At 48.8% G+C, this 14,421-nt stretch overlaps 1 protein-coding gene across 1 annotated transcript in view; it reads left to right on the top strand.

Moving 5' to 3' along the window:
- The first annotated feature begins 2,364 nt into the window (after positions 1–2,364).
- Positions 2,365–14,421, top strand: part of SNTG2 (syntrophin gamma 2) — an 81,042-nt gene continuing 68,985 nt past the window's right edge. Inside the window, exons 1-5 of the mRNA XM_055579794.1 lie at positions 2,365–2,450; positions 3,664–3,817; positions 4,787–4,993; positions 6,310–6,529; positions 10,436–10,650. Coding sequence (XP_055435769.1) covers positions 2,365–2,450; positions 3,664–3,817; positions 4,787–4,993; positions 6,310–6,529; positions 10,436–10,650 — 882 coding nt within the window. The remainder of the gene's footprint in view (positions 2,451–3,663; positions 3,818–4,786; positions 4,994–6,309; positions 6,530–10,435; positions 10,651–14,421) is intronic.

Here is a 14,421-nt window from a genome sequence, read left to right as displayed (position 1 = left end):
TTTTTTTATATATAATTTACCAAAAGAAGGATGAAGAGACATTGTAACCTTGAAAATGTCACCGATAGTCAGTGTCTTCCCAGAAGTGAACAAGGACAGCGTGCTGGCGAGTCCCTGCTGTTCCGGGTGGTGACCCCGCTCCTGCCGAGGCCGCCCCCCTTCTCTCCTTCACCTCCCCCTCCTTTGGCATTTTAAAAGCCTTGGTCAGGTCAGCCTCTGTAAGAGTCTTGGAGCCCCAGCTGACGCTTGCTGTCCGAGTGGGACCTGCGGCCGTGGGCGTGTCCTCCCCATGTCTAAGGACCGACGGGTCAGTGGTCATGGTCTGCGCTCCGTGTCCATCAGAGTTTCTACCGTATCTTTGGAGCCATGTTACCATCTTTACAGAAGTATCCAGTCCCTCAGTGCTGGGGGCCAGCGTGAGGCACTTGGCCCGTGGCAAAGGTCATGAGTAAGGAGGCTCGGCATACGCAAAGGCGGGATCGAACCTTAGGAGTCCCCCTGGAAATCCTCGAGCATCTACCCCCATAACCAGAGCCTGCCTACTTTACTACTTTGTGCTCTTACCTACACCTCTGACTTTACGGGGGGCTGTCCCCCACCACCTCTTTCGGAGAAGGAGTTAACTTAGAGCTCCAGTTAATAATAATTCCTGGGTGTGATAGGAGTGTTTCAACCTACAAACTCCTCTGAAGGTTCTCTAGCCTGCCTGACAGGCTTGTCCGGCCACATGTGATTGTTCACAGCCTCCCAACCGTGAGAGGCACGAGATGCTTTAAACCTTCTAAAAACAGGTTCCTTAGAGAAGTTAGAAAACTATTAGTATAGTATAGTGGGCTGATTAGAAATTGTATTGGTGAAGGGTTTTTCATTTGTTGAGCCAATGTTTGTTGCTAAGTCTCCACATACCCTGCCCTTACACACGTTAATGAATATATAGAAGAAATAAGTATTAACCTTTGATATTAATCACATTAGACCTTAGGCTAAGTAAATTCTTTCCTTAACTAAAACCCACTACACCCTCACCCTATAAGAATGTAACTTTATTTGGGTGGCATCTGTTTTAAGAATAATCACCCTTGGAGAAAAAAGTGTCCTGGTTGACTGACCACTGTCACAAGGAGAGGGTCATAAATTGTCAGCAGGCCCCCTGGCCAGAAGATGATGTAACACCCCTAAGACCTCTGTATACATTTGTATGAAGCACCTGACTTTGATAAAAGTCAGGACTGCTGACCCCGCGTGACTTTTGCATAACATCTCAGTGTATAAAAGTAGACCATGGAAAATAAAGAATTGGGATCAGTTCCTCGAAAGACTGGTCTCCCCACGTCGCTCTCTCTCTCTCACTCTGGCTGAGTCTCCATCTGGAGCGCAGAACCCACCAAGCTTACTAATTATGCCTGGGCTTCTAAGATCCGACCGGGGAGGCCTCAGTGTCTCCTCTCCTTCGGGAGAACGGAAGGACGCCTGCGGCCTACGTAAGGGGTGCAAACTTCTTGTCTTGAAGTTTTATTGGTCTCCCACATAAACCAAGCTACTCAGCCTCTTTTCTCCACTGAATTTTCCTACTGAGCCATCCTCATTCTATTACTCTTTACATCTCTAATTAATATCTAATTGAAGCTATTGTATCCTGATCCTCGCCGACGCCGTCCCCGCTTCGAACTCCCTGGATCAGCCGGGGCTGGACCCCGGCACCTCAGGATCGAACCAGTGGCCAAAATCTTTACAAAGGGCCTGCTCCCATCTTACTGTGAGAATGTTTGTGCATTCCTCGTTTCTGTTAGGAATTTAAGCAAGATGGCTTCATTTCGTTGTAATTACATTCTCACAGAGTGAATCTGTAAGTTTCCACTACCAGATTGGGAAAAAAAGAAGAAACTGACAACAAATAGATTATTGTGGCAAAACATGTGCTTGTGGCTGATTCTTCAGAGGAAGTAGATGGCAGCTTCTCCAAGCCTCTTCCCGGAAAACCTTCCCGGGGAGGACGCCAGGGGCTGGTCTGCCCTTGACCTCAGAGCTCAGAGCAGCCCTGTCCTTCCTCAGGTCAGCAACTCCCATCGGGTGGTCTCGTGCTCACGCTTGCTGCTGCTGCTAAGTCGTTTCCGTCGTGTCCGACTCTGTGCGACCCCACAGACGGCAGCCCACCAGGCTCCCCCGTCCCTGGGATTCTCCAGGCGAGAACGCTGGAGTGGGCTGCCATTTCCTTCTCCAGTGCGTGGAAGCTTAGTAGCATCCCAACTAGGCATTAGTGCCATTTTCTTTTGTCATATTGTGAGTTAAAATGCAAAGAAATTCAGTGCAGTGAAGAGGAGAACCTGTCTTCTGAGGGACTTAGTTATTAAGTGTCTCGGCAGCATGGTTGTTTTGGCGCTTGCAGCTGAAGTTCAGCTGAGCCCTGCTGCGTTCAGTAACCGCGGCGAGGAGCGTGCGCCTGATTCACTGTCAGCCCTCTCCACTGAGATCCCGGGCACACTGGGAACACTGAGACGCGTGGGGCGTATTCCGTTTCCACTGACTGTTTGCTGTTTCCAAATGAGCCCATATTTTGTTTCTACCTTTTTCCAGACTGAAATCCTTATTCAGACTGTTCACCTGGCAGTCAGTTACTCTTTGCAAACCTGCAACTTCCTGTAGAGCATGTGGAACCTGGTGTGGACCCCTTGCTGGAAGCAACGATATCTCTTAGTGCTAATGAGAGTCTTCCCTCTCGCTTTTGGAGTCAGATAAATCCCCACTTATAGTAAAGACTTGTCTTGATAACTTCAGCAACAGTGTCTGAGTGACTGACAGCTGAACCTGGTAATAATAAATGGTAATTCATTAATTTTGTTGTGATTGTTTCAATGTCTTTTATGACTTAAATGCGTGTACACGTCTCTTTTTTTTAAGATGTTTCTCACAATTGGATTTCATTTTAAAATGCAGTTTAAGGAAGTAGATGTCTATTTTAAATAACACTGAAATGCTTTTTGTGTGTCAAATCCGAGTTATTCAAATGTTATTCCATTTTGTTGAGTCTTTTGATCTTTGGGGCTCATTATAGCAGTCTATTTTTACAGAAATAGAAATAATTCAACAGCGTAAGAGTCCTCCCTTTTTTCCCTTGAAAAAATGCATCTTAAGTAGGTCTTTATTGACAGATCTCGCTTGTTGCCTTTGATGGCTGTAAAGTCATGGGGATGGATGGTGGGGTGAATCTGATACCCGAGTGGCAGTTACAAGGTCAGTGTCGCTGATTAAAGTCTGACTCAAATTTTGAAGTCGACGATTAGAGTACTTTATCTGACGTTTTCCTTGGATCATGGAAACACACAAGCCCTGCCTCTCTCCACCACGGGCAGCTGGCTGAGTCTCCCGGCACCTTCCTCCCTGTGGAAGGACGGGTGCGTGTTTAGACCTCCTGTGTCCGTGTGTGGAAAGCTGGCTGGACGCTGCCTGCCCACTGCCGAGCCCCGTCAGGCTGTCCTGGGTGGGGGCTCTGGACTGGATGGATGGGGGAGGGTGTCAGTCACGGGGAGCTGAGGTCAGGGGCCCTGGTTCCAGCCCAGAGCTGCCCATGGGCCCCGTGCCACCCCGAATCCATGGTCGCCCCCTCCCTGCCTTTTGCCTCCAGCCCCCAGGAAGGCTGATCCTTTCTCTTCCTCCTGTTTCCAGCTGGGTCGTCCTCAAAGCTCCCTGCCCTGAGAGTCTCCCAGGGAGTTTCCAGACCCCGTTCCTCCTGCCTGTGACCTGTGGGACCCCCGAGCAGTGGTCCCTGAAGCTCGGCCAGGATGCCCGTTTGCGGATCCGCGCCTCTCCTGAGATCCTGGCCTCAGCCTTTCTCCTCCTTCCTCCCTTCCTCCTCCACAGCTCGGCCCCAGCCCCACCAGCCCCAGCCTCTCTTGCGGCTCCTGTGTCCCCAGGCCCAGAGAAGTCCTGGGGCTCCGTGTGGAGTTTCTCTCCACCGTTGCCAGCCTCAGGGTGGATCTACTCATCCCGTGAATCTGTTGATGCCAGGGAAAGCTTGTGTCCTCAAAGACGAAGTTCCCTTCTTTGTGTTCCAAATTAAAATAATTTGGATCTTTCCTTGGAAATTGGCATCACACCTGATGGCAGTATCAGTTCACGAGAAGTGACGGAAGCCGTCATTTCCGAGGAGGTGGGACTCATGACAGCGTAGGCATCCCGCCCCTTGACTCTTTGGCTGACGATGCCTCTGGGGTGGACAGAGCTCGGCCTCGGAGGTGGACAGAGCTTGACCATCCAAGGTGGATAGAGCCAGGCCGCCGAGGTGGACAGAGCTCGGCCCTCCAGGGTGGACAGAGCTCAGCCCTCTGGGGTGGACATAGCTCGGCCTCTGGGGTGGACAGAGCCCGGCCTCCAGGGTGGACAGAACCCGGCCCTCTGGGGTGGACAGAGCTCGGCCTCCAGGGTGGACAGAGCTCAGCGAGGTGGACAGAGCTCGGCCCTCCGGGGTGGACAGATCTCGGTCAGGTGGACAGAGCTCGGCCTCCAAGGTGGACAGAGCTCGACCCTCCAGGGTGGACAGAGCTTGGCCTCCGGGGTGGACAGAGCTCGACCTGCTGAGGTGGACAGAGCTCGGCCCTCCGGGGTGGACAGATCTCGGTCAGGTGGACAGAGCTCGGCCTCCAATGTGGACAGAGCTCGACCCTCCGGGGTGGACAGAGCCCGGCCTCCGAGGTGGACAGAGCTCGACCCTCCAGGATGGACAGAGCTCGGCCGCCCACAAACACAATGGTCTCTGAGTTTGCTCCGTGTTCATTTTTTTTTCTGTCAGCTTTCAGTCAACGAGGTGGGTGGATTTTCAGATGATGCCGATGTTCATTTGAACTCAGAGGTTTACGGAAAGCGGGTGGGCGTGCATTGTCAGGAGCACCGGAGGTGTGGTCCGTGCAACGCTGCCCTCTCCCCAGGCCCCCGCCCCCCGCCCGGGGCCATGTGCATCACCCTTAGCAGGTGCTGGGACGGGGAGCGTTCAGCCAGGGTGCGTGTGACGGTTCCTCCCACGTAGTTTTGCTTTTTGTGCCTTGTTAGGAAAGCCTTCCTAAGCCAAGAATATATTTATTAAAATTTTCAATTCATCTTTAACACACCTGGAATAGAGTAAGGGTCCAGTTTACAGCTTCCTCTTGGAGTTCATTGTTGGCCTGATGGTGTTTATTTTTTGTTCCTCTCCAACAGCGACACTCGCCAGCACCCGAGGGACTCTTGCTGGGCTCTCCTGTGTTCTTGTGGTCATTTTTCCAAACCCTGTGTCATTTTCCCCCACAGTTTCAATTATTATAAATCGACAGTGCTGTATTCCTTCAAGGACAAGATGCAATGAACACCAACATACCCTGCTGTTTCATGTACCACTATGAAGGGTAACGCTGCCAACGAAATATTGAAAGAACATCCTTTGTAATGCACTGCTTGACTTCACAGATGCTAAATTATGAACAAAAATCCATGTTAGAACCAGTGGCAAACCTCCCACCACGTCATTTCTAGCAGCGCTGCAACTACCCCTGGCCTTGTTTTCCCTTTAATCAGGGTCTTTCTGTCAAGGTCTAGACTGATTCACATTCTGGGTGGAATACAGAGACTGTGTAGACCAGTTTGGGGACAGTTTCCCATCCACAGGCGTTTCTCTATTTAATTAGTATTTCTTTGGTATTTTTCAATGAAGGATTAAATTTTCTCATTTTAAGTACTCATGTTGTTTTGCATATTCTTGAATATCTAATGATTTGGGCGGAGAAATATTCTCAATTTTTTTTCTCCTGGTTCTATTGTATAAAGGCATGAATCATACTGATAGATTTCACTTTTATCCATCCATATTTCTAGAAGTTCATAATTTCTCAGATGTCTGTACATTTCTTTGGTCTTATTTATGGTCATTATTATCATCTGTGAATATTGTTAATGTTGTAAATTGTTTATGCCCTTAGGAGTATTTTTCCCTACCTCAAGGTGGGCAAAGGTAAACTGAGAAGTTTGAATCCCAGCAGGGCATTGAGAATTCTAGCATCTCACCTTCTAGAATGACATTTACTGAGAGGTTTCAACCAGGCTCTCCGTTATAGACTCACAAAATTAGTGAGCATCTCTGTCAGCCTCCAGGAGAAAGTTTTCCGTATTCAACACAGAATCACTGATGCTCTGAGTCTCATTTAGAGGTTTCCCGGAAGGTCGGGGAAGGTACCTTTTATTAGAAGGCTTCGTTGTGAATGATGTTTATCAGGTGTCTTTCGAGGCTTGTTCGCGATCCTGCAAGAGTCTCCGTGCTCTGAGCTGTGGTGTGGGGACTCCCAGGAGCCCCGTCCTCCCGCCCCGGGTGATCCTGCCCCACCTCCATCCCGGGCTGGGCGTGTGTCCACGGCCCTGAGCAGGAGTGACGATGCTCACTTACAGAAAAAGCGGCCCCAGTTTTGGGCAGGCTCTTCCTCTCTCGGGTCAGCCTTTCGGGGGACGCCTGCTGTGAGCGGCCAGGGGGAGGCGGCCCGGGCGCAGCCCAAGATCCGCTGCTGGCAGCGTGGGAGCAGCTGGGGGCCGACCTGCCACCCGAGCCGACTCCCACTTGACTGCCATCCCCACGACTGACTGCGGCCGCAGGAGGCCCACAGAGAAGCGCCAGGTAGGCCCCTCCAGATCCCAGGAGCCCTGAGGTTTGGGGGGTCTCACTAGGCCCTGGTGGGTGACTGTTACGCAGAGTACATGGCACTGACATCCAGGTGAAAAGCTGCACTCCCTTCCTTGCTCATTGCTCAAGACGTATTTTCATTTTTATATTTTTCTGTGTCTGGTTTGATAATATTTTCTTTAGGATGTTTGCATTTATGTTCAAGAAGGTGATAGATAAGTTAATTTACTTTGTTATAACTTCCTTGCTGGGTTTTTGTGTCCAGCTTGGCTTGGGTTTATACAAGTTAAATGGTGTACCTTTTTAGTTTTTCCTCAAAGACGGTGAATTTTTTTTTCTTGAGATATGTGGAATTCACTGATGAAGCTGTATAGCCCTAGAGTTTACTTTGTAAAAGAATTTTAACAGTGGATTCAGCTTTTAAAACAAATGTAGTAATATCTGCATAAAAACGGTGATGAACAAGAGTAACCGGGTGGGTGTGGCTGTTCCAATAAAACTTTATTCACAAAAACAGGCCCTTGGCTACCCTGAGATTAGATCGATTTTCAACAGCTTTTTAAAAATAAAAATGCATTGAAAGACGTAAATATTCTCTGAAACACCATTTCAAAGAGCTGTAACTTCATTATCCATTCAAAATACATTCTTATTTCCACTGTGATTTTTTATGGTTATTATTATTTATTCATTTATTTATTTATTGGAGGCTAATTACTTCATAATATTGTGGTGGTTTTTGCCATCCATTGACATGAATCAGCCACAGGTGTATGTGTGTCCCCCATCCCCAGCCCCCTCCCACCTCCCTCCCCATCCCATCCCTCAGGGTCATCCCAGAGCACCGGCTTTGCCGGCCCTGTTTCATGTGTCAAACTTGGACTGGCGATCTGTTTCACATATGGTAACATACATGTTTCAGTGCTGCTCTCTCAAATCATCCCACCCTCGCCTTCTCCCACAGAATTCAAAAGTCTGCTCTTTACATCTGTGTCTCTTTTGCTGTCTCACATACACGGTCATCATTACCATCTTTCTAAATTCCATATATATGCGTTAATATACTATATTGGCATTTTTCTTCCTGACTTACTTCACTCTGTATAATAGGCTCAAGTTTCATCTGCCTCATTAGAACTGATTCAAATGTATTCTTTTTAATGGCTGAGTAATGCTCCATTGCGGAGAAGGCAATGGCACCCCACTCCAGTACTTTTGCCTGGAAAATCCCTTGGACCAAGGAGCCTGGTGGGCTGTAGTCCATGGGGTCGCTAGAGTCGGACACGACTGAGCGACTTCACTTTCACTTTTCACTTTCATGCATTGGAGAAGGAAATGGCAACCCACTCCAGTGTTCTTGCCTGGAGAATCCCAGGGACAGGGAAGCCTGGTGGGCTGCCGTCTCTGGGGTCGCACGGAGTCGGACACGACTGAAGCGACTCAGCAGCAGCAGCAGCAGCAATGCTCCATTGTGTATATGTACCACTGCTTTCTCATCCATTCATCTGCTGATGACATCTGGGTTGCTTCCATGTCCTGGCTATTATAAACAGTGCTGCGATGAACATTGGGGTACACGTGTCTCTTTCAATTCTGGTTTCCTCAGTGTGTATGCCCAGCAGTGGGATTGCTGGGTCATAAGGCAGTTCTATTTCCAGTTTTTTAAGGAATCTCCACACTGTTCTCCATAGTGGCTGTACTAGTTTGCATTCCCACCAACAGTGTAAGAGGGTTCCCTTTTCTCCACACCCTCTCCAGCATTTATTGCTTGTAGACTTTTGGATAGCAGCCATTCTGACCCGCGTGAGATGGTACCTCATTGTGGTTTTGATTTGCATTTCTCTGATAATGAGTGATGTTAAGCATCTTTTCATGTGTTTGTTAGCCATCTGTATGTCTTCTTTGGAGAAATGTCTGTTTAGTTCTTTGGCCCATTTTTTGATTGGGTCATTTATTTTTCTGGTATACATAGGCTGCTTGTATGTTTTAGAGATTAGTTCTTTGTCAGTTGCTTCATTTGCTATTATTTTCTCCCATTCTGAAGGCTGTCTTTTCACCTTGCTTACAGTTTCCTTAGTTGTGCAAAACCTTTTAAGTTTAATCAGGTCCCATTTGTTTATTTTTGCTTTTATTTCCATCACTCTGGGAGATGGGTCATAGAGGATCCTGCTGTGATTTGTGTCCGAGAGTGTAAGTCTTACACCTTTGGTCTGTGGTGGTTTAGATGTTTATTAATTTTGTTAAGAAGGAGCTTTGGTGTTCTCTTTAGCTGCTCACTTTCCACTGTAGACAGTGTGAGGACACAGTCCTCAGTGAATCACAATCAGTGAATCTGACCCTGTGAAAAATTTCATATTGGAGTATTTTTTTGAATTTTTTATTTAGTCGCTAAGTCATGTGTGACTCATTTGCGACCCCATGAACTGTAGCCCACCAGGCTCCTCTGTCCATGGGACTTTCCAGGCACGAATACTAGGCTGGGCTGCCATTTCCTTCTCCAGGTCCCTCCTGACCCGGGATGGAGCCCATGTCTCGCGCACTTGCAGGCAGAGTCTTTGCCGCTGAGCCCCCCGCGCAGCCCCAGGTTCAAGAGCAGTTGCCTCACGTGTTGTGTGTGTTTTAGGGAAACAGCAAAGTGGTTCAGTTTCCCTTCTAGATCGTTGAGAGATACTAGGTTATAGTTCCCTGAACAGTAGGTCTCCGTTGGTTATCTACTGTATATACAGTAATGTTAGTGATATATAGTGCTGTTTTGATCCTAGACATGTATTAAATATTCTGTTTTTATCTGCAGTGAAGGTCTTTTAGCAGGAACCTCAATCCCACTCAGTTATTGTAAGAGGAAATCACACCGCGTTACCGTTTCTTTTTCTTAGTGTGCAGTTCCTTCAGCAGGAAAAGCTCTGTGTTGACCACAGATCGGTGTCCACTGTCCTGCCCTCGGGCTCTGTGTGTCCCGCTCTTTCTGCTCCAGCCTCACTCCCGCCGGCGCTCAGCCCCCTGGGCCCGGCGGGGGCTCTGCAGGCCCTGGGTCTGTCCTCTGGTCCTGGGCGGTGGACCAGACCCTGACGGCCTCGCCGAGCATCCTACCTGCCCTCTCCCCTCCCCCAGGTGCAGGGCTGTGTCCGAGGCCGTGCTGGCCAGAGCTCTGCACAGGCCCCGGGGGGATGGGGTGGCTGTTCCAGTGGTCTCCCGTGACCTGTGCCGCCCACTGACCAGGCCCCGCTCAGCCTGGGGCACCTCCGTGACTCCACATGGAGGAGTCAAGTTCTCTAGTTTATCTGGGCTGACTTTCTGACTCATCCATTCTTCGCTTGCTAAAAATATGTTTTGTACAAATCCTATAAAAACTGATCAGGAAGAAATATTTTAAAAATCCCACGATTTTGTTGAACTGTGGTGTTGGAAGAGACTCCTGAGAGTCCCTCGGGCTGCAAGGAGATCCAACCAGTCCATCCTAAAGGAGATCGGTCCTGAATATTCATTGGAAGGACTGATGCTGAAGATGAAACTCCAATACTTTGGCCACCTGATGCGAAGAACTGACTCCTTAGAAAAGATCCTGATGCTGGGAAAGATTGAGGGCAGGTGGAGAAGGGGACGACAGAGGATGAGATGGTTGGATGGCATCACGGACTCAATGGACATGAGTTTGGGTAGACTCCAGGAGTTGGCGATGGACAGGGAGGCCTGGTGTGCTGCAGTCCACGGGGTCGCAAAGAGTCGGACACAAGTGAGTGACTGAACTGAACTGAATCAAAGCCTTGTTAGACGTGTGGGTGTGTGGTGAACACACAGCTTGTTTCAGACTCAGGCGCATTTCGCCAGGGTCCCTGCTGTCTGTCCTCACGCCTCCCACCTCTGCTCTGTTTCAGACTAAAACTGGGATCGCCTTGTTGCACAACGAAGAGTCTGGCCACGCCTATGACGTCCTCCTGAAGCTGACGAGAGAGGTACTGACCATTCAAAAACAGGATGTCATCTGTGTTAGTGGCAGCGGCCCCAGTGCAAACGTAAGTGTCTCCGTGTCTGCAGCCCCAGGGCTTGTCTAGACCGTGTCACGCCGATCCGCGAGGGGGCTCCCGGGGGGTCCTGTGGGACACGGCCTGATGGTCCTCAGCCCTGTCCAGATGCCCACGTTGCTGCAAAGCAAAGTATCTTTTCAAGTTCGTATTGTTTGCTCTCTCGGTGGCTTTCTTAATTTCTTTATTAATATATTTTCCTTGAGGAGCTTTATATTGAAAACATCCCCATACAGCACACCATGAGACTGAGCATATTCTCATGGGAAACTAGAAAGCTGTGATGAGCAAGGTCGTCTCCTTCCTGAAGGAGTAAGAACTCCAGGGTTTCCGCCCGGAAACACAGGCAGAGCGAGGTACAGCATGTGCTCTTCAGCGTCCACCTGTCCTTGCCTCCATGGATGCAAACAGAGTTTTCACATAAAGCTTGGTCCTTTTGGCTTCAGTTATAAGTGAAATGTTCTTAAAGGTAAGAAACATGTATTGGATGTTTTAGAATATTGAATAAAGATTAGGAAACAATGGTTTTTCAAGTTTTATCTCCAAATTTAACTTGAGACTACTGCAAATGATGTATTAAATATATAACATGTTATATTTGAAGTTTCCTATTTTCCTCCCAGTGGGCTTAAGTGGCTATGGATACATTCTGGAAGAATTCTGGAAGTACCCCAAGGCTCTGCCATCCCCAGGTGGGCTGGCTCTTCTGGGGGCCCGGAGACCCCTTTGTTTGTGGGATTTCTGGGTCCTTGTAGCCTTTCCCACGGAGCCGATGTGGGCAGGACGCGTCCGCCTGTCTGTCCGCAGCCCTGTGCTCAGTGCGTCGGCATCAGCAGGCGCCCTGACGTCACCGACGCGCCATGACCTTGCCTCCATGTTCTCACATGCATGTCTCCCCCTGGACGGCGTCCTCCTCCTTCTGTCCTGGAGCCCAAGGCTACCCCCCACCCAGGTCCTGCCCCCGTTCTGGCCGCGGGCCTTGGTTGAGGGCGTCCCCTGTACATCCAGGGTGGTGGAGCCTCACAATGAGGGTGGGAGACAGGACTCTCCCCCTGGACCCTCAGGCCCGGGTTCTGCATCCTGTCCTCTCAAGGACACCCCCCGCCCCGCCCCATGGATCCTGCAAAGCCGCCTCCTCCAGCTCTTAGAAGATCCCTTGGAGCCAAGAGGGCCCCTCTCCAACAGGCGGGGCGGCCTCCTGCTCAGCTGCACAAGACCTTCCCTTTGCTGACTATCTTCCACCTGTTCTCAGGACCATGGGTGGTGGGTGGAGAGGGATCAGGCGGAAGCAGCCAGGGTGATTCTGTAACCACTTAAAAGTGTCACCTTTCTTAATGGTGAATTTGAAATCAATAGAAAGTTTCAGATAAGTTATAGTAAAATCAGGTAACGTTTCTATACTATATTGTCCAGTTCAGCTGTGTCCAACTCTGCGACCCCATGGATTGCAGCATACCAGGTCTCCCTGTCCATCACCAACTTCCAGATTTCACCCAAACTCATGTCCGTTGAGTTGGTGATGCCATCCAACCTTCACATCCTCTGTCATCCCCTTCTCCTCCTGCCTTCAATCCCTCCCAGCATCAGGGTCTTTTCACATGAGTCAGTTCTTTGCATCAGGTGGCCAAAGTATTGGAGTTTCAGCTTCAGCAGCAGTCCTTCCAATGAACATTCAGGACTGATCTCCTTTAGGATGGACTGGTTGGATCTCCTTGCAGTCCAAGGGACTCTCAAGAGTCTTCTCCAACACCACAGTTCAAAAGCATCAGTTCTTCGGCGCTCAGCTTTCTTCACAGTCCAACTCTCACATCCATACATGACCACTGGAAAAACCATAGCCTTGACTAGATGGACCTTGGTCAGCAAAGTAATGTCTCTGCTTTTCAATATGCTGTCTAGGTTGGTCATAGCTTTTCTGTTTCCACTGTTTTCCCATCTATTTTCCATGAACTGATGGGACGAGATGCCATGATCTTCATTTTTTGAATATTGCATTTTACACCAGCTTTTTCACTCTCCTCTTTCACTTTCATCAAGAGGCTCTTTGATTCTTCTTCACTTTCTGCCATAAGGGTGGTATCATCTGCATGTCTGAGGTTATTGATATTTCTCCAGGCAATCTTGATTCCAGCTTGTGCTTCATCCAGCCCGGCATTTCTCATGATGTAGTCTGCACATAAGTTAAATAGCAGGGTTACAATATACAGCCTTGATGTACTCCTTCCCCAATTTGGAACCAGTCTATTGTTTTATGTCTGGTTCTAACTGTTGCTTCTTGACCTGCATACAGATTCCTGTGTATTATCCAAGAAAAATAAATTATACTTTTTAGAATATGGTGTCAGATTCTCTGCCCAAGGTTACCTTCTTGATGAAAATGATTGGATCCTTCATAAGAAAAGAGGGTGTATGTTCGTAAATTTATGTTTATCGTTTCAAGTGATTTATTGGTGCCTGAAGCTTGATGTTGAAATTGCCTGCTGTATGTCAGAGGGTGGTTCCCGAGGTTATGTTCTCAGCCTCCTGGCTCCATCTTTACTGATCTCTGCTGCTTCCAGACGGAGAAGGCAATGGCACCCCACTCCAGTACTTTGCCTGGAAAGTCCCATGGACGGAGGAGCCTGGTGGGCTGCAGTCCATGGGGTCTCTAAGAGTCGGACACAGCTGAGCGACTTCCCTTTCACTTTTCACTTTCATACATTGGAGAAGGAAATGGCAACCCACTCCAGTGTTCTTGCCTGGAGAATCCCAGGGACGGGGGAGCCTGATGGGCTGCCGTCTATGGGATCACACAGATTCGGACACGACTGAAGTGACTTAGCAGCAGCAGCAGCTGCTTCCAGAGGAAGCGTCATTTGTAGGAAAGGAGTAAAATATTCTTGAATAGACGTGTGTATCTGGGCTGGGTAATTGTGAGGGGGACTCAAAGGACGTTTTTGGACCAAGAAGAACATGTTCAGCTCCTGAGATCAGAATGCCTTCTCTACACCAGGCTCAGAATCCCACTGGAATTCAATCCCACTGACTGGAGAAACAGTTGAAACCTGTGTTCTTCAGTTGGTTATAAAAATAAAACTAACTTTGACCTGAGAATTTATCATGTGTTTGGAGAATGAAAAAGACAACTTCCAACAACAGTCACGGCTATTTCTGCAGATCGTGCAGCACCTCTGGGGGTCTCAGAACACAGTGATTCTCTTATGTTCATATTGCTGAGTGTTTCAGTGTTAACCTCCAACAGGAAACCTGATGGAGAGCACTTATTTTCCATCATCTAAAATTACTCTGAGTTGCAGGAGAGGGAGATGGAATAATTATTCCCCAGCTGATCAGCAGAAGAAATGAGTGTGGATTTCACACCTCACTGAACCTTGAGTCCCTGTGTGGGTCCCAGGAGATGAAAAATGCATCACTGGATTCAACACACACTTACTACGTCTCACCGTCTGTGACTGATGCTGAAGCTCCAATACTTTGGTCACTTGATGGGCAGAACCAACTCATAGGAAAAGACACTGATGCTGGGAAAGATTGAGGGCAGGGGGAGAAGTGGATGACAGAGGATGAGATGGTTGGATGGCCTCACTGACTCAATGGACATGAACTTGAGTAAACTCTGGAAGATGGTGAAGGACAGGGAGGCCTGGCATGCTGCAGTCCCCGGGGTTGTAAAGAGTCGGACACGGCTGAGCGTCTGAACAACAACACTACCCATGTGAGGTCAGCAGGGGTTGGCTTGTTGCTGGGGCTGCAAGGCCTGTC

The sequence above is a fragment of the Bubalus kerabau genome, chromosome 4 (assembly GCF_029407905.1).
Source record: "Bubalus kerabau isolate K-KA32 ecotype Philippines breed swamp buffalo chromosome 4, PCC_UOA_SB_1v2, whole genome shotgun sequence".
Taxonomy (NCBI): Eukaryota; Metazoa; Chordata; class Mammalia; order Artiodactyla; family Bovidae; genus Bubalus; species Bubalus kerabau.
This window is presented reverse-complemented; position numbering and strand designations above follow the sequence as displayed.